At 45.2% G+C, this 22,994-nt stretch overlaps 1 protein-coding gene across 2 annotated transcripts in view; it reads left to right on the top strand.

Moving 5' to 3' along the window:
• Positions 1 to 21,292, top strand: part of LOC115338694 (sine oculis binding protein homolog) — a 119,234-nt gene extending 97,942 nt beyond the window's left edge. For both annotated transcript variants that reach the window (XM_030007478.1, XM_030007477.2), the window contains 2 exons: positions 2,741 to 4,695; positions 19,505 to 21,292. In XM_030007478.1, coding sequence (XP_029863338.1) covers positions 2,741 to 4,693 — 1,953 coding nt within the window. In that variant the 3' untranslated portion in view covers positions 4,694 to 4,695; positions 19,505 to 21,292. The remainder of the gene's footprint in view (positions 1 to 2,740; positions 4,696 to 19,504) is intronic.
• Positions 21,293 to 22,994: the final 1,702 nt, after the last annotated feature.

The following is a 22,994-nucleotide window of genomic DNA, read 5'->3' as shown; positions in this document are numbered from 1 at the left end:
CTGCCCCAGCCTGCCCCGGGAGCTGGCTGGGAGCTCCTGGTACCTCTTTGTGCAGCTCTTGGGGTACACGTGGAGACCCTCTGCCTCTTTGCACAGCCCTTGGGGCAAGAGCATACCCTGCAGGTGGCAGAAGGAGCGTGGTGGTGCGCATCCTGATTCCATACATGCAAAATAGACAGTGTTTTGTGCCCACAGCAGTGAGCTCTCAATCAAAAATTACTTTAAGGTAAATTCAGCAGCTTTACTGAGTTAAATAGTACCTTATTAACTTGCAGTGTAGACTCACAAATTCCCCTTTTGTCTGCTTGGAAAACAGTGGCAAGCCAGAAGATTTCAGGAGGTCAGTTATAAGATGTTTCCATCAGACGATCCTGTGCTGACTTGCCAGGTGGGTGGCAAAACCCATACCCGTGCCAAATACCCGGGATGGTTCGGTGCCCACCGCTGCGTGTTTGCACTGTTTGCGGCGAGGGGTTGCCCAGCTCTGGTGCTGTCTGCGACGGCTGCTGAGCCGTCCTGCGGGGAGCAGAGGGAGAGCCGATGCCTGGTAAAACCCGGGAGCCCTTGGAAGTGGGGGTGCCCCCGCTTTGCCCTGCTCAGTGCACTCCCGCTTCCCAACTGCCCCATGCCTGGGGAGGGATGCACACTCCATGGCAGCGGAGGCGTTTACCTCAACGCTTCTGTGTAGTTGACAGCCTTTTTGTCCACTTTTTTTAAGGCGCTACATGGTCAGCCTGTGTTCGATGCAGGGCTGGACTTGTTTGTAATGCACCGGGAAATTTTCTTCCTTGCATTCAGCATCGTGCTGGAAATATGCCCGCCCTAATGCCGCACACGTCGAGCGGCACCAGCACTCCCTCTGCTTTATCTCACATGGCACTGTGTCTGTGTGCCCAAGCTAAAAATCCAGGCCCTGCATTCCCAAACTTCAGGGATGACTTAATAGTTGCTACTTCTCAAGTAATTATTTAGTTTGATTTAAATGTTGGAATAAAAACTTCATGGTAGAGAGAGGGACTGTGTGTGTGAGTGTGTGAATGGGGAGGGGAGGCAGGAGCAGGAATCAAATAGCAACTTGACTGGATAACCAAAAGGTTGCAGAGTTAAAATAAATGGGCTAATAGCCATAGCATATAGTGTGTGTGTATATATATATTAAAGATATATTACTGAAACTCAAAAATGTCACCACTGTTTATATTAAAGGAAAGCTGAGAGTTAAATGAGATGGGTAATCAGATGCCCGACATATGTTGTTTTGAATTGTTTATATGGCCAATAGTTATTAAAATTAATTATCCTTTTAATGCAGTCTTTTCACAATCATATTCCTTTTTTTTCTTTTTGTTTTGTACAAAAGATATAGTCATTTCAAAACAAGCTAATATGGGCTATTTGGAAAAGGCAGAACAAACAATACCAGGATGTATTCTGACATGGTCGTAGGCTCAACATGCTTATAGAAAGCACCAAAAATCTCTTGTCAGTGGAGTATTTTGAGAACTAATGTAAATGACAAAAATGGGTTTTTTGTGTGTGTAAAATTCTGTCAGAAAAGTAAGGCACTGAAAAATCTGACATCTGTTTATCTGTTTATAGCTATGGCAAGATTACTCATATTAATTCTTGTTTAAAATGCCATATGAAGGAAAGGCATTTGTGCAAACAAGAGTCATATTTGAATTGTAGATCATGTCTTCACCATCTGTGAGAGCTGTTGGTGTTGCAAAATTAATGTGTTAATGAAATCACAATAATTTCTCTGAAGTAATGGATTCTGAAGCCTAGAATGACTATTTTTTGAACTTTGGTGTCTAGTGGTTTACAACTGGGAAAACCTTTCACAGCTTAATTAGTTCTGCAGCCTTAATTTAAAAAAAAAAAGGCTATGCCTTCACCACACCAATAGTAACACAGAAAAGAATTAAATGGAAAGCAGAGAAACAAAACAAAAATGAGCCTGCAATGCAAACTTTTTGCCATAGTCTTTGAAAAGTTGCTAAATAGGCCCTTGCTTGCCAAGAAGTTTTACTCAAAGTGACTTGTACACAAGAGTGGGCAAACAGCTCAGAAAAAAATTCCAGCTTGCCAAAACATCACAAATTGGGACTATTCGAACCTCACACAAACGTCCTGACTATTTCCAAGTTTCTCCTTGGAATGAAGGGCAAAGGATGAAGGATGCTTTTTGCTTCATGATGCCATTTTAAAATACCACACCCTTTCCAACTTACTATTTGATACTCTTAATAGAATAGTAAATGTTACAGTGTGCTGCAGTTTAGCAGAAAGGATTTGCATTCATTTCCAGCAACTTCCTGAGTCCTTTTCCAGTTATCATACTTCTTGTGTAGCATTGCATCCCAGGTGGTACAGGTGTGCTTAAATTACCACTGAGGAGCAATCACAGCCATACTCATATGGATTTTGCATACTTACATATGCGTGTTATAACAGTTTATGCCAGCTGACGATTCCTCTCTGTGATATGGGTTTAAGACATATAATGTACTGCATAAGGTAGAATTGAGATCATGGGAGCCAGAAAAGGAAGTGGCATTCAATTCACCAATGTTTTGGAGCAAAAAAAAGCATAGTTTTCACAAACGTTAACTGGGGTTTTTTTTTCTGCTAGAAAAATGTGAGTATTTAGAAAGCAACTGAAAAATGACTTTTGAAATAACACTATGAAGAGAAGATTGCTTTTCTTACCTGATTTGATTTTATTACTGTGTTGTAGGTATGTGACTGGTGTAAGCACATAAGACACACAAAAGAGTATCTGGATTTTGGGGACGGGGAAAGAAGGCTTCAGTTCTGCAGTGCAAAATGTCTCAATCAGTACAAAATGGACATTTTCTACAAAGAGACGCAGGCCAATCTTCCAGCTGGACTGTGCAGTACATTACATCCTCCAGTCGAAAATAAAGCAGAAGGCACTGGGGTGCAGCTGCTGACTCCAGATTCTTGGAATATACCGCTAGCAGATGCTCGGAGAAAAGCCCCATCCCCAGCGTCTGCAGCTGGCCAAATTCAAGGTCCTGGACCATCAGCGTCTACCACTGCCTCTCCGTCTGATACTGCCAACTGCTCTGTCACTAAAATCCCCACGCCAGTTCCCAAACCTATTCCCATCAGTGAGAATCCAAATATTCCACCAGTTTCTGTCCAGCCACCTGCTAGCATTGTGCCTCCAATTGGTGTCCCACCTCGCAGTCCTCCCATGGTGATGACAAACCGTGGGCCAGTTCCTCTGCCCATATTCATGGAACAGCAAATTATGCAGCAAATCCGTCCACCATTTATTCGTGGGCCGCCTCACCATGCCTCAAATCCTAACAGCCCTCTGTCAAATCCAATGATTCCTGGAATTGGTCCCCCACCAGGTGGTCCCAGAAATATGGGTCCCACCTCTAGCCCCATGCACAGGCCGATGCTTTCCCCTCATATCCATCCCCCCACAACACCTACCATGCCTGGGAATCCTCCAGGCTTGTTGCCGCCTCCCCCTCCCGGAGCTCCTTTGCCCAGTCTTCCCTTTCCCCCTGTCAGCATGATGCCAAATGGTCCTATGCCTATGCCACAGATGATGAACTTTGGATTGCCATCCCTTGCCCCGCTGGTGCCACCCCCAACTCTACTAGTGCCATATCCTGTGATTGTCCCTTTGCCCGTCCCCATCCCCATTCCCATCCCCATCCCTCACATCAACGACTCCAAACCCCCCAATGGCTTCTCCAGCAACGGCGAAAGCTTCATTCCGAGTACCTCCAGTGAGACGCCTGGGGCAAAGCCAAACAATAGCTCTTCATCTCCGCGAGAGTCAAAGCAAGGATCCTCTAAGTCCTCTGACTCATCACCGAGCTGCTCAGGCCAGTCCCTAAATCAAGCTCAAGTGCTTCAGGAGCACAGTAAAAATGAAGTTGTTGACTTGACTGTCAGACCTAGTAGTCCAGTGAACAGTAAGTTTGGTTTTCCTAGTGTGCTACAGGGTCCACAGGATGGTGTGATAGACCTAACAGTAGGCCACCGGTCTAGACTGCACAATGTTATCCACAGGGCTTTACACGCCCAAGTGAAAGTTGAACGTGAACCTAACAGTGTTGTAAATTTGGCTTTTGGTAGCTCAGACAAAAGGAACTGCAGCGACTGCAGGGACAACTGCAGCCCAGTTGACTCAAAAACGTTACCGTGCAGTGACGGAGCTCACTGCTGTCCCGTCTCCTTGGCCTCCAGCACGCCAGGACTGGAAGCTGGTTCAGCGGTGTGCAACGTCATTGTGAATGGCACAAAGAGCACGGAGGGTTCCAAGAACCCGGAGCCGCCCCAGGAGCCAAAAAAGCCCCAGCCCCCAGAGGAGCTGGCAGTGAGCGAGCTGGAGTCCGTTAAGGAGAACAACTGCGCATCAAATTGCCACCTCGAGGGAGATGCTGGCAAGAAAACCGGGGAAGAGCCCCTTGCTGGGGGAGACAAACAGGACCCGAACCTTAACAATCCAGCAGATGAGGACCATGCATATGCTTTGCGGATGCTGCCCAAGACAGGTTGCGTGATCCAGCCTGTGCCAAAACCAGCAGAAAAGACTGCTATTGCGCCGTGCATTATGTCAACGCCAATACTCAGCACAGGGCCAGAGGATCTGGAGCCACCATTGAAAAGGAGGTGTCTCCGAATTCGAAATCAGAATAAGTAAAGGTTTGTGTAATCACTACTGCCTTCTGTGTGAGTAGAATGAGTATTTTCAGGTATGAGGTCAAACTCGTGTGGATGTGGCCTTTGTGAAATAAGATACAGATCCCATTTATCAGCACTTTCAGAAAACTATTGGTATTTATGTTTTAATATTGTTCTTTGTGTCGTATTGCATCTGTACTTGTCAGTACTCCACCCATCGGCAGCCACATTACACTTTTGCTCACAGAACATTTCGTGATGGTGCTGGCTGTGAAATTATTGTGTTGTGTTATGTCAAAGTCAGTGGTTTTCTGCCTAGGATATGGTTTAGGTCTGGGCCATTAATCTGCTTACTTATTCCAGCTGAGTTACGCAGCAACTCAAGCCTTCACGATGATGATTGAAATTGCCCTACAGCATATCATAGAGCAGGATGACCCAGCTGCTTCCTGCTAGCTCAGATCCAATTGACTTACCAAATGGTCGTCTCCAACCATCTTTCTTTGGTCTGCCTCCAGACTGCACCCTGGCTTTCAGCTGGGCTGTTCTCTGGGGTGTGAACCCCCTCTCCCTGAGCTTTCCTTCCTCAGCTATCAGTGCTTAGGGACTGCCTGCTGTTTGGGACCTGCCTGCTGTAGCTTATCTCAGCAAGACCTGTGCCATGGAGCTTTACTCTCTCACCTGAGGTGTCTGCCTTTGGTGCAAGTCTCCCACCTTAGAAAAGCAGCTGAGGTTTCCCCCAGCCCCGAGGCTGCTGTATGTGCGTGGTTCCTGGTAGGTCTCCAAAGCAAGGCAGAGATATGGGTAAGTCCAACAACCGTGGCTTCTCCAAGGACAATGCTCCAGAGGCAGAACCCCCCCCCACACTCCCTTCATTCCCTATTCCCAGGCTACTGAATCCCTCTGATAAAACAGCGCCTTTGTAAAACTGTTAGTTTAATATATGTCTGTTGCTTCAAACCTGTGAGCAAGAAACAAGTGTAATTGCATTTGTTTAGATTCACAAGCGTGAAGAGCTTCTTTCAGGAAAAGGGAAAATGGTGGGTGTTGCAAGAAATCTGTTCAGCAGTAAAATACTGACGGTTTGCCGGATGTGGCTTGATGACATGCCAGATTTCATTACAATCCGTGGAATATTCTGTAGCCTCCAGTAAATCCCTGTCCCTGGTAGCACAAATAGTGACTGCAGCGGTGCAATACGAATATTGCCTTGAAGGGCTTGGCACCTACAGCCGTAGATAGCAGCCCAGGCTGCGGAATCTGGGCCATTGCAGCATCTCCCTGCTCCATCAGTTCAGGCTAATTGCACCATCAAAGATACCACAGTATAGTCAGGACTCCCTTTTTATTTGTTAATGCCGCACTCCTTGTGCTGGCTGCGGTGCCAGAAACATTACTTCCCTCAATCACAAACAGTATTTATTTACTTTCTTCAGTGGAACAGAACCATTATTCTTTGCTCTCGGCATGTGCTGACACATTTAAAAGATACTTTTGTAAGTACAGAGGACAACTATAACTTCCTTGGACTGATAACCAACATATACAGTAACTCAGAAGTCAAATGAATATTTAAAATCTTTACACACTCCTTGGCCCTGCTGGTGGGGATCCCCCTACCCACCCCTGAGGTATGGACGGACTATATGTCCCTTTCAGTGGTGAGATCTTTATTGCAAACCCCAGTGTGCCACCTTTGGAGCTTGAAAGATTGTCTCCTCATAAAAGTTTTACCTAGGGGTGGTGATTTGATCTAGTGAGAAGGCCACTATTTGACTGTATCCCTTTTATTTAATTCTAGGAGAGCTGTGGTTAACCCATCCTTTCCCACCTTGCTCAAGCTCCTCATAGTTGTGGTTTGTTTCAAGCCAGTGCTAAGAGACTCGCACATTTGTGTGCTGACACTGTAGTCAAAAAGAGGCTGGTTCTTAGCATCTATTTATGCTTGCCAAAACCATCCAGGCTGCAGTAATGCCACCTCTCCAGGGTCCCGATCCCAAGAAAGGTTTAGCATCATCCAGAGCCGAAGCCTTAAAACTCAGAGAGAGTTCTGGCTTCACTGAGTTGTGTATTTTTGCCTGTTGACATGATTATACATGACATCACTTCACGGATAGTGTTTGACAGAGAAAGTGGGCAAACTGAACAAGCTGCATTGAAAAGACAAGAAGGATGGTTTATCACTGAGTTATTGTCCTCAGCTCTTTGTATTGTCTAACTGTCAATAACTGCCACTGTGGTTATCCTCAGGAATAACCATTTTCCCATTCACCAAGAGTTTTATATATTCATTTGTCTCAGTGTAAGGGTTGTCTTACAGGAAAGTTTTCAGGTTGGCAGGCAAGATTAATCTGACCCAATATAGACATCTGGAACGAAGACACAGCTGAGCTAATTGTCTAAACTCTCTTTAAAATCAACCTAGAGAAGCAGGCACTTCAAAGAGGCAGCTGAGCTCATCCTGAAGTCGACAACTAAGACAGCTCAGATGAATTGTGCCCTAGGAGTGCCTGTTTCTCCCTGCCGTGAAGGAAACTTAGGGTGACTGGCACAGACATAGATGTCCCCACAGATGCTGAAAGTTAAAAAGCCCAGCCTAGGTGTCTGCCCTGCCTCTGGGGTTTGTGCAGTAGCATAGCATGGCATGGTGATAGTTACTAGTCAGTCTGTGTTCATCCCCTCCTCTCTCCACAAAAAGAAAAGACGTAGCCTCTCTGCAGAAGAGATGTGAGACCAGGATCCTTCTATGCTTCAAGGGAAAGAGGATACCCAAAATACTCTGCAGAAATAAACAGCGTGATAACCATCTCATTCCAGTGGGTATCTCAGTGAAATGCGGGTGGGTTTTGAGCCTTTCAAGGCACGCACAAGTGATTTGTGCAGCTCTGGTGATTGATTTGGGGTGAGGACTCTTTGGTTTCATGCACAGCCCTCCTTTCACTAGTGCTGGTAATAGCCAGTCCAGGGGAGCAGGGGGGCTGCTTAGATTTCTGGCCTCCCAGCAGTCCGTCTCTCTGCAGGCTGCGCAGGGCTCACACCCTGCCCGTGTCTGTACAGAGGGGACGAGCAGGGGGAGCAGAGCATCGGTGCAGCCCCTTACACCGCAGCCCCGACCTTCGCCATTCCCGTGAGTTCCCCCTGCCCAGGCCTGGAGAAGGGCGGAGGTAAAACCCTGCTCCTTCGGCTGTCTGGTTGCGGGGAGGATCCCTCATGAGAGACTCCCAACCTCATAGAAATTCTACTAAAATACAGAGGGTACGAGCTGCGCTAATAATTGTGTTGACTTGGGCCCTTGGAGGTTTGTATTGATTGCACTGCCCACACTAACCTAGGAGAAGAAAAAGTCCAGAGAATTGTCTTTTTCTCTCTTGCTCCCCACCTACCCTAATTGGAAAATCTGAACATATTGCCCTAATGTGCAACTTTTCCTGGATTTTATTTCCCATCAAATTGTATGAAAAGAAGGAAATTAGCCAAATATTTTTACGCTAGAGTTCTGGACAGACAGATTGAATTTGTGTAACAGCAACATAGACTCTCTAAAAAGGAATCAATGCAAGCGTGACCTTTTGGGGCAAGTTGCCAAACTCTGGATTATTTGATGTACCAATTACTTGATTATTGGAAGTGCTAATCAGCAACATAATCCTCGATGTTAAAGTTTAGTCTCTCCATCAAGATGTGGACTGTCAAGCTGTTCTACCTTGATGCAATTCGAAGAACCAGCAAAAGATGTCTCAGTGCCAAAGTCCTACTATGATAAAGGAATGAAGCTAGGAAGAATATTCTGTTGAGTGTTATTTTTTTCAGGTTTGAGCAACGTGAGCGTCTAAAATTAGCAGTGTTAGTGTTGCCTGCCTACATGCTTTATGTCCAGGCAGGATCAGTTTTAACCCTCCGGTCTTGGTGTCAAGGTTTCCTAAAGCAAATAAATGGAAACACTAAGGTCTGCTTGGATTTAACATGATAGTTATGGTAAAGTAAATTAGAAAATTAAGTGGCACACGCTAAACTCACAACTAGCTTCTGTGTGTGCGTGTATGCGTGTGTGTTGACGAATCCTATGTTGGGGGCAGAAGGGAGTTTTTCTGCTTGTGTCAGCAGAATTTCTTCCAGAAGTAATGGAAATAGTAGGAGTATGGCCACCTACAGAGCCAACCCGTATGTCCTGGGGTCAGCATCTGCTGAGTTATAGGCCCAAACCTCCAGCTGTCTAGTCCATACATTGTAGTCGTAAAAATATACAACATGCAGAATGCTCCAGTTCAGAGCAGAAGTAATATATATCCCACTGTGAGCTCCCCTGCCCATAAAGGTCCAGCACAAGATTTCCTACTCTGGTCAGGATTCCTGAGGCAAGGGGCATAGCTATTAACCTCCCTTTCTGCCTTAAGAGTTTTTATCGCTCCCCTGTCACTGTAGCATCTATCTACCAGCATCTTTCCCTGCCCTCCTCACTCTGATCAGGATAGAATTTGACCTTAAAGGTATACTTGAAAACAGATTTTATACATTTAAACACATTTTTATGGTAATCATCTTTGTTGACACAGTACTATGGGCCAGAGCCTTAGCTAATTTTAACTGGATATAGTTCCACTGGTGCTAAACTAACTTAAATCAGCAGAGTAATTGGACTCATACACTTAACACCTACTCTTCTGGTTCAGAAGTTTTCCTTCACCTGGCTTCTTATGAGCCTACAGAAATTTTCCATTTATCCAAAGGGGGAGAGGAGAGACTGTTAACACCACAAAGCCTTAAACACATTTGCTTGGAACTGAAGCTTTGCCCTTGAGAGCTGCCTGGCTCTAGCAGTGTGATCTTACGTTTCAAAATTGCCTGTGTAGCTTCTCAGATATATTAAATCAGAAAAAGGATTTCCCAGGGGGAAAAAAAAAAAAAAAAAAGAAAAAAAAGAAAAAAACTTCTCAAAATGGTGAAGTATAAAATGACATACTTCCAGGGTAGCTTTCAGCTCCCACATCTTGCTGCCAGGGTGTGGGAGCGCTAACTTCCGTCTCAGTGGCAGTAAATAGCAGGCTCGTGGTACGCTGCTGTAGATCACTGCACACTCTTTGAATCAAAGGAACAAGTGCTGATTTCTGATGGGTTCCTCCTACTTTTCTATAAAACCTCCTAGGGCATATGTTTAAAAAACGAAATCTGATTCTTGAACCCAATTGAGAAAATAACTACACCTGGTCTGATTTGCAAAGGTAGTGAGTATTTAGGGCTGTTGGCAAACAAAACACAAGGCCAGAACTTCAGCCAGCAAAAAATGCTATAGCTCGATTGACAGACCCACAGAAATCTGCAGAGCCTGCGGCTCCTGGAGACTGTAGCCTACCTGACAGCTCCCAGGACCTGGGACCACTGACTTCAGAGACTATTTTGGTGCTTACTTGCCCTTATTAGTTTTAACTGTCTTGCGAAATGAAAATTATTTGAACTGAAATAAGCACCTAATCCATGCCATTTCCTAAGCTGGTACAATCCACATTCATACTGAAACAACAAGTTACTCATAATTCTTTGCCAGGCTTTAAAGACTGATCAGGCACTTTCATACATATAAGGCCTAATGCTCCTCATTTAAGTTGGTGCAAAGCAGATTTGGCTGCATTCAAAAGAGTTAAGTGTAAAACGGGCATAGGGGGAGACTCTAGCTCTCCATCAGTCTGCTGTTGTGCTGCCGAGCTACCGAAGTCAGTGGCGCAGGGAAAGTTTATGGGGAAAACAAGCACAACTCATGATTAAATACAGAGTCCCTAACAACAAAGACCATAGTAAAACAGACAGGCACCCTTGTAAAAACATCATCTGAGCCTTTACATTCAGAGGCCGAGATCCTGGACAGTATGTGTCTGATTGCCACTGAAATCCGATAAGGAGCTAAGCACCTAATAGCCTTTGTGAAGCTTGACCCTGAAACAACCATGGCCAACTTCAGTGCGGAGCAGTGAGCTCTGAACAACTGTGAGGAGCTTATAAACTATTTCTCAGTATTACGAGCAATACCTGAAAGTGGGTCAGAAAGGAGCACAACACTTTTGAGGACTGTGGTTGCGAAAAAGTTGGACGTAATCAAGCAGTGAGCAATAGATCTTAGGATAAAACTAAATTCTTGTTAAAAAAGCGGTGGGAGATTCAAACAAAGCTGTTTGAGCAAGAAATCAGGAGGAAATCAGACTGTGACAAGCAAGATTTTCTGAAGCACTTTTTGTTTCCAGATTACCTGCTGAGTCTCTCCCTGTCTCTTTTTAGGTCCCATAGAGCAAAACAGGCAAGTTAAGCACATTCCTGGGTGCCTCCATCAGTCGAGGCCTCATGGCTGAGGCCTACTAATCATTACCTTATTTACACTATTTTGATAATGAGTTGCATTTCACTCCCCGGAGCAGAGGTTGTGTTTGGAAGCATGTGTGATCATCTCGTGAGAGCCATGAATCGAAGTAACCTCTGACATTTTGCAGAACCCTCAACTATTCAACTTTTGCTTCTACCATGAAAATCAGAGCTAATTAAATATTTGGGCTTGATCCTGTGCAGTACTGTGTGCACTCAGCGCTCGGTGCCTCTAATATAAGTTGAAGGCCCTCGGCACGTTACAGACCGAGGTCCTGCCTCTGACTCATTTGCATGGCTTTACTTCCCCAGACATGATTTTGGTATTTGAAAAGAATGGTATTCCTGTACAACATGTGTCTCAATTTGTAACGATATCCTCCCTGCAGCTGGCTTGCTTTTCCAAGTGTTTCTGAAACATTACTGTCTTAAATTCGAGCCAACCTACAGTAACAAATTATCTAGAGGCAAAGAGGCTGAACTGTGTTTGTGGACAGGACGCCCCCACTCTCTGCTGCACTTCATCTTCCAGTCCCAGTTTTGGACTTTCAGGCTGTGTAATGTAATCATCTTCTATAGAAGCATACATTTTTTCAAAAAAAAAAAAAAATTAAAAAATAGGGGGTTAGGGATTGGGTAGTGCAGAGTGAAATAACTGTTGAGTTCTGACCTCTCTGGAAAGATCTGCATCCCACCATAGGCCAATTGATATTGAAACCTATGGTTAAGAGCAATTTTCAGCTATTTATTTGGAGCCCACGTGGTTAAATGTAAAACTTTGTGTTGCCTGCTTACGCTCCAAATATTTATAAGTTTTCATTAACCACTTGTGCTGCCACTTCTAAGTTTCTTATCCAAGGAGGCGGGGGCAGGGGGAACACTTTCCCACAGCAATTCTCCAACTGAGGTGCTTGAAGACAAGTATAAAAGAAAAGTGATGAGGTCACTGAAAATTTGAATTCTGACCCTACCTTTCAAAGATAGTTAAAATGCCAATTCTGTTTTATTTGAAGCAGTTTACCAGTTATTGCTGAACCAGTTATCTTGGTGGTAAAAATATTGGGTTTGTTTTCTTGGGGTGGGAAATAGAAAAAAATCTAAAACAATGTTTGAGTCCAACGCAGGTCGCTCAGTGGCCAGCAACGCTAGGGATAAGGGAGATGCCCTAAGGTGCCTGGCACTGCATCAAGGTCCTTGCCAGGTTCTTACCCGCTTGTTCCTCATGTATTCTGGGTGGGTTTTTCCTCTTCCTTCCCCCACAGTATAATCTACCTGACATTTTGGCCATTTGAGCATGCCCCCTTGCCTTTGGATGAGGCTGCACCTGCTCTTGCTTAGGCTGAAATGAACCAGGATGGGGGCTGTGAAAACCAGAGAGAAACCCCGCGGGGACAGTGCCAGGCATGCAGCCCTGGGTGTTGGTGGATGGAATGGTTGTTTGTGGGAAAGTGTTGATTGCTTCATGATATGGGACATCGAAAATTTTCACTGAAAAGGTTCAATGGTACTTCTGCAAAAAATTATTATTGTTATTATTATTGGGGGTTTTGGTTGGTTGGTTGGGTTTTGTGGCCCACAATAGCGTTTCAGATGAAAAAGCCAGGCCCAGGCATAACCCAGGTGAGGAGGAGGAGGACTCTCACAGGGACGTATGGGCTGCTGCTCAACAAGACTCCCATCCTCACCATTTGTCCTCCTCCACAACGCTATCCACAGTTAATCTGCCTTTTTCTGGCTATTTAGCTGGTTTTACTGGAGAGATCAGCTTGGGTAAGAAAATTGAGAAGCACCTCAGAATAGCCAAAAGCCTAGTGGTTTGGGCCCACAGTAGGCTGCTGAAATTCAAGTTGAAGTTTCTATTCTGATTCAGACAAAATCGGAGGCTTAAAGAAGGGTTATCACATCACAGTGGTTGCCTGTTTTCAGTAAAGGAGAGTAGAAACTGTCTGGATTTGGTTTTCCTTCTGTTTTAGTTTTTATGTTTTGTTTTTTTGTTTGGTATTTTTTTGCAAAAAGATCCTTGCAAAGTTTCAGCTTTATCCCAGCGGAGAATGGGAGAATTTGTTGAAAATTCGGCTGTTTTTTTTTTTAAAAGGAAAATCCTGTCTTCTGCCACATCTGCACATGAAGCATCAGTGGGGCAAAGCAAACTATATACAGGTCTGCCAGATACACTGGTGCTGCACTAACTGGAGGGCAATGGGCTGCCTTGTTGTTGTGGAGATATACTCGGTTACTCCAATGTAAAGCAGGATCTGGCCCAGGCAGGCTCTGTGGTCTGCCACAGGGGACATGGCCAGAGGCAGTGGGTGCTGCAGCTGGGATTAGAAGTCCAGAACCGTGATGGCATTTTCCTCTTTGCGTGATTTGCGTACATACTTCGAAATGCCCCAAAATGTAAACCAGAGACCCCTTGTCACTGAAAGCCTGGAGAAAGATGGTGCCATGGGGCTGGGCAGGAGGGCCTCGCTGACGTAGGGTTTGTCTTGAGTTCAGATTGAAAGTGAAGGGGAGTTTCATGAACTCGCTGAGTAATTGTTCTATAAAAGGTTAAACCATGAGAAACTTCTCTGAATGGTGAAAAATTATATGAAGAGAATATTTAGAGAGGTTCTGGGGAGATTGCTACTTTGAAAAGCAGAAAGTGGTATAGGTGGGGAAGAAAGGATGACAACGGCAGAGAAACCTGACAGCAGCACTGATGCTGAAATCTGGGGAACTGAGCCCAAATGTTCATCTTAGCCTACCAAGACTGGTCTCTGCCTTCCTCCAAAGTTTGTGGATGGAGAGGCTCTTCCCAGATGTGTTTCAGAGCATGGAACACAGTGCCTACTCTGGAGCACCCCTGGCCCTGGGAAGGAGAATGAGGACACTGATTCCCCCAGGTTAAAGTTCATGAGCCCTTGACTCTCCTCAACCTGTACAGCAAGGAGAGGAAAGGAAAAAGCAGTGCGATTCGGTGGAGAGCTCCTTTCGCTTTCACAAAAAGCTTGATAGTGATGGGAACATGAGGAAATGGAAATTTAAAATGCTGCGGCATGGGTTCCTGGTGGCAGCTGTTTTGCCAAGGAGAATCCAAACCTGAAGGGGAGAGGAGGTGCCGTGTCCCCTCGGTCTGTGCAGAGAGCACATTGCGTGGTGAAGTTGTGTTGCTGCTTTGTGGTACAGGGGAGGATTTACAGCAGCCCAGGCCATTCTCCCCAAGTATGTGGCAGCTCTCTGCTGAATTTAGGGACTCCTATTTCCACTGACTATGAAGAAGAGCTGCATGCTTACCCAAGCCAAGACTGTACTTCTATTTTAGAGGGAGCACTGTCTTTATGGAAATGTATCATGGAGGGAAGAGTCTCCTTTTCCCTTTGCCTTATGCTGTATCCCTACTTTGGAGCCTGGGGCTGGAACAAAGCAGTCAAGAGCAGACTCTGCTGTTAGGTTGCTGGGTTTTTGAATGATTGTCACCATTTTTGAAAGAGGTAGAGAGCACTTTATTTCTGTCCCATTTCTCTTCAGTGAACTCTGCCTGGTAAATCCAGGAGCATGGACCCCACATCTTCTTGGTGACTCTCAGGGTCTCTTCCACAGTGATGATTCCTTTGCTCCCTCTTTTTAAAAGGTGATTTTCCCTTGGGCCGTGCAGGAGCATGAAGGAGAGCCCTGGAACTGTATTTCCACCATTTCTTTGCTACGTAACAAGGGCATGGTGACATACATTCCTGTTCCTAACTTCACTAGCTAGTTTCAGGGTTCAATTTAACATACATTGAATGAGTTTAGTGAGAGACAGTACTAAATGTACCAGCAAGGGGCTGAACGTCGATGTAAACTGGTGAAATTTTCCCAAAGGCTTTTCTAGGAATAGATGTAGGGAGGCAGGAGTCAGCACACAACAGACCTTCTGCTTTCCAGTTCATGTTTGTCCCTCAAGGTCCTTCCCTGACTACAAAGCGACTGGATACAATTGCAAGCACAGCCTCTGGTGCATCCCTGCAACAATTCAGTCACAGAGTTGGGGATGACTAAGCTGTCCCTACCACTTCTTCTGCCTAGGCATAAAAGGAGAGCAAATCCCAAGCCTCTTCCCCAATGCATTCCTTGAAGTCATAATGTCGTTTCAGATTACAGTTTGCATTTCAGTAGGCGGGAGAGCCAGAGTTGCATATCTGACCCAAAGCTGAGAAGGATCCATAGTTTACAAGACCAGAGCAGAAGGAAAACATCACCTTTGAAATCAAGGGTTGGTGCTTAAGGACGCAGCTTGTTATCCCATTTGTGCTAAAGGCCTCCCCTGACTCTTGCAATGTGGCATCCCTTCAGTTAGCTCATGGAAAGATAAATCATCAAGTATTTAAAGGGAAGGTTTTAATGAAGAAGCTTGAACTGCTTTAAGAATTGCCTAAAAAAAAAAAATAATTACAGAACTATTACAAGTAACAGATGATTCCAGAGTGTTTCCAGGGCTGAGCTTGCTCCCATGCTGACTTTAGCTGCACTCTTGTGGTTTATCTTCAGAGCAGTTTCCCTGAGAATAATTGCAGTGCCTTTACTCTAGGGCCATGCACGTCCCAGATGAACTAGGCCTCTTTTAGCACATCAGCATTCATTGTCCGGGTGAATTAAGTGCTGTGCTAAATGATGGAAACTCTGCCATGCCAGCCCACATCAACAGTTGCCTCAGCCTTCCCCACCCAGTCTCTAATTTTTTTCTGAACAATAAGATGTGAATCTGGAGACAGAAATGTTCAATGGAGCACAGAATGAGGGGGAAGCAATCATGGAAAAAACTATGTGTGTCTGCATGCACACATGTGTCCAAAGCCATGTCAATGACATGGCCCCTCTGAGGAGGTAGGACATGACTGGGGAGGCCACTGGGCAGAAGCAGCTATTTCTGGCGGCTATCACTGCCAGCAGGAGCATGCTGCCAGCATGGAAACGCTCAGCTCGTGGGGCAGCGCTGGGAACAGGCACGCAGGGATCAGTGCTTGGGTGTGGGGAGCGGGAGAAGGAAATGCCCCTGCAGCTGAGCTGCCCAGCTCCTCAGCATGGAGGCACGGAGGGGGTTTGGAGCGAGGTGCACTTCTAGTAATTGACTCTCCCACGCAGGGCCAGGCTTCCCACCACACCAGCCCCAGGGGCTGCGCAGGACGAAGGGCTGTAGGTCTGCGGCAGCACCTGGAAAGAGCTGGCTAGCTTGCAGAAAGGGAGGAGGGAAGCTTGCTGGGGAGGCTTTGCCCTAGCTGCCAAACTGTCCTGCCAAGCTCTAACTCTGTGTTGTTCTGAGCAAGGGTTTAAATCCTCACGTGTCAGGGCATAAACCAAAGAGGAAGCTCTGCGTTGGTGCAGCCTGTTTCATAGCTGCCCATTGCTCAGGTTACGACTAACAGCCACAGAGGCCATCAGCGTGGCTCTCACCTACCGTTCGGGGGAGGACTGCATCGCTATCTGAGCCCATATAGATGAACCTCCAAGTTACCTGCTTGAGCTGGGTCATCATCCAGTTGAGTTATTCTCCTTTTTGTCCCTTGCATCGGCAGTAGGGCAGAAATGAGCCTTCCTACTTTTTCTCTTTCTGTCATCTTTTCCATGCTGCCTCCTGAGTTTGGAACTACAGCCCGCCTCTGACTTCTAGGTGGTCTTCCAACCCAGGATCAGCCCAGCCCTGCTTAGCTTTGGAAAGCAGGCAAAATCCAGTGTGATCGCCTCAGTGCAACTCACGTAAGCTCAACTCAAGTGGCTTTATGCTTATAAAAATTCTTATTTTGTGGCTCACACAATTTTTGTATCTGATCAGCAATATTTGATGTGTGTTGAGGGCAAGTTCAGCTAGGGTGAAGAGCCTATGTTGCTCTCCTAAAAAGTAATTTGGTTTTTTGGGGAAGATATAAATAGCTGACTTTATTGTGCTGGTCATGCACGCTAGTGTTGGCACGAGGTACATAATGTCCAACTGTGAAGTGGTGATGACTAGTGTGTTCTCATTTCTTTATAAAACTTTGCATGCTATGCATGATATGGATTTTTATTTTGCCACTTGATCGCTACAAAGATGCATTCATCAAACGCAATTACTGCCATATGAGCCAATCAACAGGGAAGGTTCTTCTCTCCAATCTGCACACTCTGTTACACTGAGTCTATCTGCAGTAAGGGAAAATAGACAGGACTTAAAAAGCTAGCTGGCTGCTCCAAGCAGAAAACATTGAGAGCTAGTGAACTTCTTTATGCCCTCCCTCCCAAATCACTTATCAGTCTGTGCTATGCCATGCCATTTGAGACTGATTAGTGAGGGATGGAAATTCATTTCTGTTGATGTATGGAAAGAGAGGAGCAGGCAAAATACCTAAAGTGCAGAGTGAGGTTTCATAGAGACATTACAGGTTTTATTTTCTCTGCTTCCCTTTTTAGTTAAACTCAGAGCAAGATTTCAAGCCAAAAAGTGACAGAAAGCAGTTGTGTACTTTATGGGGAGTACTTAGTTCTCAGTCTAGTTCTTGTCCACAGCTCTCCGTACACACAAAGCTGCTCATCCTGCTGGGCACATTGCCTGAAAGCCCAAATGTTACTCCTCAACCTAGATATAGTGGTCTCTGTGCTCTGGAAGTTTATGCTGGTCAACATATTCAATGTACCTTCCAGTCTCTGCTTGGGTGGAGGTTTGGCAGGGGGTGCAAGCACAGTGACAAGAGGGATGGCAGAGGAGCCAGCGTGAAGGGAAGATCGTGGAGCAAACTGAGAAGGAAAGTGTGACCCAGCACCAAAATTAAGGCTGATAAGTACTTGAGAGTTTCAGTCCGAATCTTTAGGGGACAGCAGATCCCATTCAAGGAGACAGCAGATCCCATCCAAGGAGACAGAGTCCAAAGAACGCTGTGTAGAGAGAGAGGACAGTCCCTGCTAGGCAGTCTACATGGTCAACTGACAAGGGAAGCAGAAGCACATAAGGCCATGGTGTATCACCCAGTAGTCCCTAGATAAACTAAGGCATCAGTATATGTATACTGATAAAGTATAAGTATACTTATAGCCACTGGGGTGTTGTTAGTTGCATTAGGTTGATGAGAAGGTGAGTTGGCTTTTCAAAAACCTGATTCCAAAGATTTTCATGATCTTGGCTTTCACCACTGGCAAAGTTCACCTTATTTTAGGGGAGCTATCATGCAGCTTTCTGAAGGCCTCAAATCAATAAAGCTGTGTTTGCTCCAGTATTGTTCACGCAGTCAAAGCACCGGCGGGCTTCAGAAGGGGGGCGTCTGAATAAGTCCTGTGGGATGCATCCCTTATGTGTCCTAAAAAATGGGAAAAGAAAGAAAACAAAAGCAGTCAGAACATCTGGTCAGATAACATGAGAAAAATGGACCTGGAAATGAGGACCAGGATAGAAAAAGGGAACAACTGGAAAGTTAAATTCTTTGCCTAATTCTGTGATCTGCTCTAGCAGGATCTGGAGGGTTTTGTTCTCATCTCACACATGGTCCGTGGAAATGTATGTGTTCAACACTGAAAATATCAGATCTTGGTAGCAGTTTACCTCAGTGAGAGTAATGCCTAGTTCTGCTTTGGGTCCTAAAATGCCTTTATTTGAATTCTCTTTGTCATGCTAGGCAGTGTCAGTCACCATGCTCTGCTGGTTGTGACCCCCTGGTGCTGTAGCTGCTATGGTGGTGATGCAAGACTTGTTGCAGAACATCCCAAGAGAAGACTGAGGAGGTTGTGGGGGCTCCAGCCCGACCTCCCTCATTGCAGCTCGGTTTTGCTGTGTTGAGCATACATCTCTCCTTTGCATGACTACGGATTTGGGGAAAGGCCAAGAGGGACATCTTCAGTTTGCTTGCATAGGATGGATAGTACCTACAGAGTTAGCTGTTAGTGGGAGATGCGTATTTACATGAGAGTGGAGCTGTCTCCGGGTACCATCCCAGTTTCTCTGTGAGACCGACCAACCCTGTGGAGCCGCACACCAGCCCATGCAGTGAGGTGTCTCTGGGGAGCCCTGGTACACGTGGTATTCCCTGTCCTATCCCCATCCCAGGTGCTGGGGGTTCCTGGTCCAAATGCTTTTCCTTCTCTGACTCCGCTTTCCCACCTGTGCCATGCAGAGAGCAGTACTTCCCAGCTCTGTAAAGCACACTGAGATGAAGGGGTGAAGGGTACTGTATAATTGCAAAGTATCATTATTCACCCATGCTCTTGTAGGATGAAAGACGCTCTATGAAACCCAGAGAATGAACTATTATTATATCAGTTTCCAGCTTTTTATCACAGGAATTCCTCCATCTTCCTCTCCAGCAACCTCTGAGGCTCTGTGTACCAATGGCCCTTGAGGCACGAGGGGCAGCCGAGGCTGAAGCAGCGGGCTGGTGTCTCAGCCCGGCCGCCCGCTTCGCGTGAGGCTGCATGCGATGTGAGCTCAGGCGGTGCCCAGCCTGCCTGCGATGAGTCTCCCACCGCTCGCCCTGACCACCTCTGCTTGTCTGCTTTGCAGGAACACTTGCCGACAGGGTACCTTGCATGGAGAAAGGGAGCAGAGCAAACCACGTCACTCCACCGAATGACACCAGCTGGTCCGCTCACCACCCCCTCTGGCTGAAAGTCCAGCAAAGAAAGCAGCTTCCCGTCACGAAGCCCCTCCGAGGAAGCCTCGGTCCCACGGGTGCCTTTGACCCAGAAGACAGCACATCATGGACCCACACAGTGTGCTCAGCATTCCTGCGACCACCCCTCTTCTCCTCCAAGGAACGTTTTTTCCTCTTGGTTTCTTGCTGGGGGGGATTTTTCACCCTGGTTTCAAAAACCACACGGACCAACATAGGTACTTTTGCCTCTCTGACTTCAAAGTTCAGATATTTGAGACTGGACAATGATACGGATTTTATTTTTTTTTAATTTTTTTTTTTTTCCTTTGAAAAACTGCTGTGGTTTTGCTGCTACACTAAGAATCGTGATTTGCATTGTATGGTTTTGGACCTATTCAAGTTTTGATGGGGGAAAGGGGTAATACTGGAGTAGCAACGCTTCAGAGTCATCTCTGTCCTACCCATGATGCACTTTTAAATGAAGAGTTAGAATATTTTATTGGCTAATATACTTTCCTTGTTATTTTTACAAAGGCCACCTTTATCCTTTCTAATGCCATATTTTCAGTGTTACACTTTTATGGCTTTTAATTTTTGATTTGACAGATGTAAGAAGCAGCATGAATAGTTTATACTGTGGTTTTTCAGAGACTGAATGCCAAGAGAACTCAGTAAATGTTTATTCTTCTCAGCTTTCTCTTTAAATTCCCCTAAATAGCGCCCCATTTGGGAACAGAGCAAGAGTGTTGAACTAAAGACCAAAATTCCCTCAAGGTGTAAAATAATCTGAGGGGAATATTTGCTGGGCGTCACGAAAGACTTGGATGAAATTTCAACCCTGATGGTTTTCAGTGATCCAGGAAGGCAGTGAGACAATCTCTCCATATGCATAGCCCTTTCATGATAATTAGAATGGTATGGACAAACCAATGAAAACAAGGGTAAAGTGAGAAAGATCCCCCATGATTCTGTTTCACTGTTTGCTTTCTCCTGTCATGGTTAAGAGAAATGTGCAATTCGATCCTCAATCAGTGGGTGGAGGATAACAGGGTAGAATTTACTTGTGTGCACTTGTACAGTTGTAGCCAAGAGTCCAAAAGTACACTAGAGCATGTTATACTGGCACTGAATTGGTAAGAGAGTCGTGGAGTATCCCATTCTGACAAATACAAAAAAAAAAAAAAAAAAGAAAAGAAAAGAAAAAAAACAAAAAACCACAAAAACCCCACAAAAAAATCAAAAACAAACAAAAAAAACTTAAAAAAAAAAATCCAGATCACCTTGTGATTCAGTGTAACTGTTTACTAACTCGAATAAAGCAATTGTTCACTCTCGAGTGTTCAGAGTACACCTTTTCTATAAGGCTGCTGCGGGGAAGTGAGGAGCAGTTTGCAGGAGCAGTGTCTCTGACTGTGTCAGCGGTGTTGGGAGCAGGGTAGCAGAGTCAGTTGAACCAGAGCCTTGTAGTGATGGTGCACTATGAGCACTATGTATATACTGTATTTCTATATTTTCCTTTGTACAGATTCACTTAAGTCAAGCTACTGTTTTACAGGTGCTCCTTATTTATTAGAGCTGTGAAAGCTTGGAAAACACACCGGGCGAGTAAGCTCGCTTTTTAAAAAAAAAACCAAAAAAAACCAACAAAAAAAAACAAAACAAAACAAAACAAAAAAAAAAACAAAAAAGGGGGGGAATCCAACAACTCCTGAGTCTAGGGAGAGAGCTCAAAGAGATACTGATGAAACATCTTCAAGAGAGCAAGAATCTGAAGCACCCTCAGTGTGCTCTGCTTTCCTTTTGGGCTTGCAACACTTTTCTCTCTCCCTGACTGGTGTCAGATTTATTAAAACAAAATAAATCTCCAAGAAAAAAAATGCACTTAAACGTGCTGTTGTTTTATTATTATTTTTTCCTTTTTGTGCATGTGGTTATTCATTCCTCTACCTGCCTGGTCACAGACCAAACAAAACTCAGTCTGAAGTCTCGGAAAAATATGTATAAGTGTTCTTGAAGGCTGTATCTCTGTCCCTTCCATTTTCGTGCCTCCCTTGCCACTTCTCAGTTTCTGCAGTGTTTAAGGCATGGGGGAAAAAACCCCGCAGTTAGTTAGCACAGTGCAGAGTTAGGTCCTGATCTTAAAGAGCCCTGGATGGATGTACTGGCTGCAGCTTCATTCATTTCAAAGGGATCTGTGCAAGCGCAGTTTGCTCATACTGCATTTGGGGCTGTGTACGGAGTGTGTTCTGCCTGCCTTTTGTAAGGACGGGGGGTTACTATGCATGAACTCCCCCTGAAATCAAGTCTGGGTTCTTCAAAGCACCAAACCCTCCCAAATGCCCCCAAAACTCTGGAACAGCAACAGATTTGCAGGCCCTGAGCTATCTCACACAGTAGTGTGTGCTTCCCAGCTCTTGTGCAGCACAGCCAGCGCTGCTGATGGAGGGTTTTGAAATGTCCGGTGAGCTCTGCAACTATTTGACTGATTTCATTAACCAGCCATGTAAGGCAAACAACAACAGCATAAGCATGCCTGCTTGGAAGGGCATGTAGAGCAAAGCTTGTCTCCCTAGTAAACAGCTTGCTGCATCTCTATTTATTCATCTGAACTTGGCTGTAAAATGAAGGCCGTGTGTATTGATTTTGCTTTTGTCAGTGGTCCAGAATTGTTAGCACACATTTTCACTCTTCTGAAAAACAACAGACTCTTTAGAGAAATCTTTCTCTCTCGTGAACTGCTTTTTCCAGAAACGGAATCAGCTTGTCAAAAATCATCAGGACAGCAGAGGTAGAGAAAGCGATCTAGCTGGAGCTGGCTTCACACATTTCCAATGATCACAAACTTACCTTGGCTTTCCTGAAAATTTGCCCACCTTACACTTTCTTAACAACTTACCCCAAAATTCGGAATCTGAACAACTGCTTTGGACAGTTGAATCAGTTCATTGTTTGCTATTTAAAAAATATCTCCAGCTGCATATCTGGGGAGAAATATCCAAGTACACATAAACCTTCAGCAAAATGTAGACCAAATGGTACGATACATTATGCAAAAGAAACCTGCTTTATTTTTGAGGCCAAATCCATCCCTTGTACGATGCCAACAAAATGAATGGAATTACACAAAGGATGTAAGAAGGTCCTTCGCAATTAACGGGAATTCAGCAAAGGCTTGCAGAACAGTGCTCACTCGCTGCTGACATTATTTATTACGCACTAAGACCTAATAGTCAAGCCAAACTCTTTCCTGGAGATCTCACCATCAAGGAGCCAGACAAAGAAAATCCTGATGCACTGGGAGATACAGTGGAAGGTTCCTGCGTGCAACAGCAATCGCTCCAGCTCTTGCACACGTGCAGTTTTGAGATGCAGAGACTGTCTTCATGAGCAGAGGGAGGC

This window comes from Aquila chrysaetos, chromosome 2 (assembly GCF_900496995.4).
Source record: "Aquila chrysaetos chrysaetos chromosome 2, bAquChr1.4, whole genome shotgun sequence".
NCBI lineage: Eukaryota > Metazoa > Chordata > Aves > Accipitriformes > Accipitridae > Aquila > Aquila chrysaetos.
Note: the sequence above shows the minus strand (reverse complement) of the source record. Positions and strands in the feature narration are given on the sequence as shown.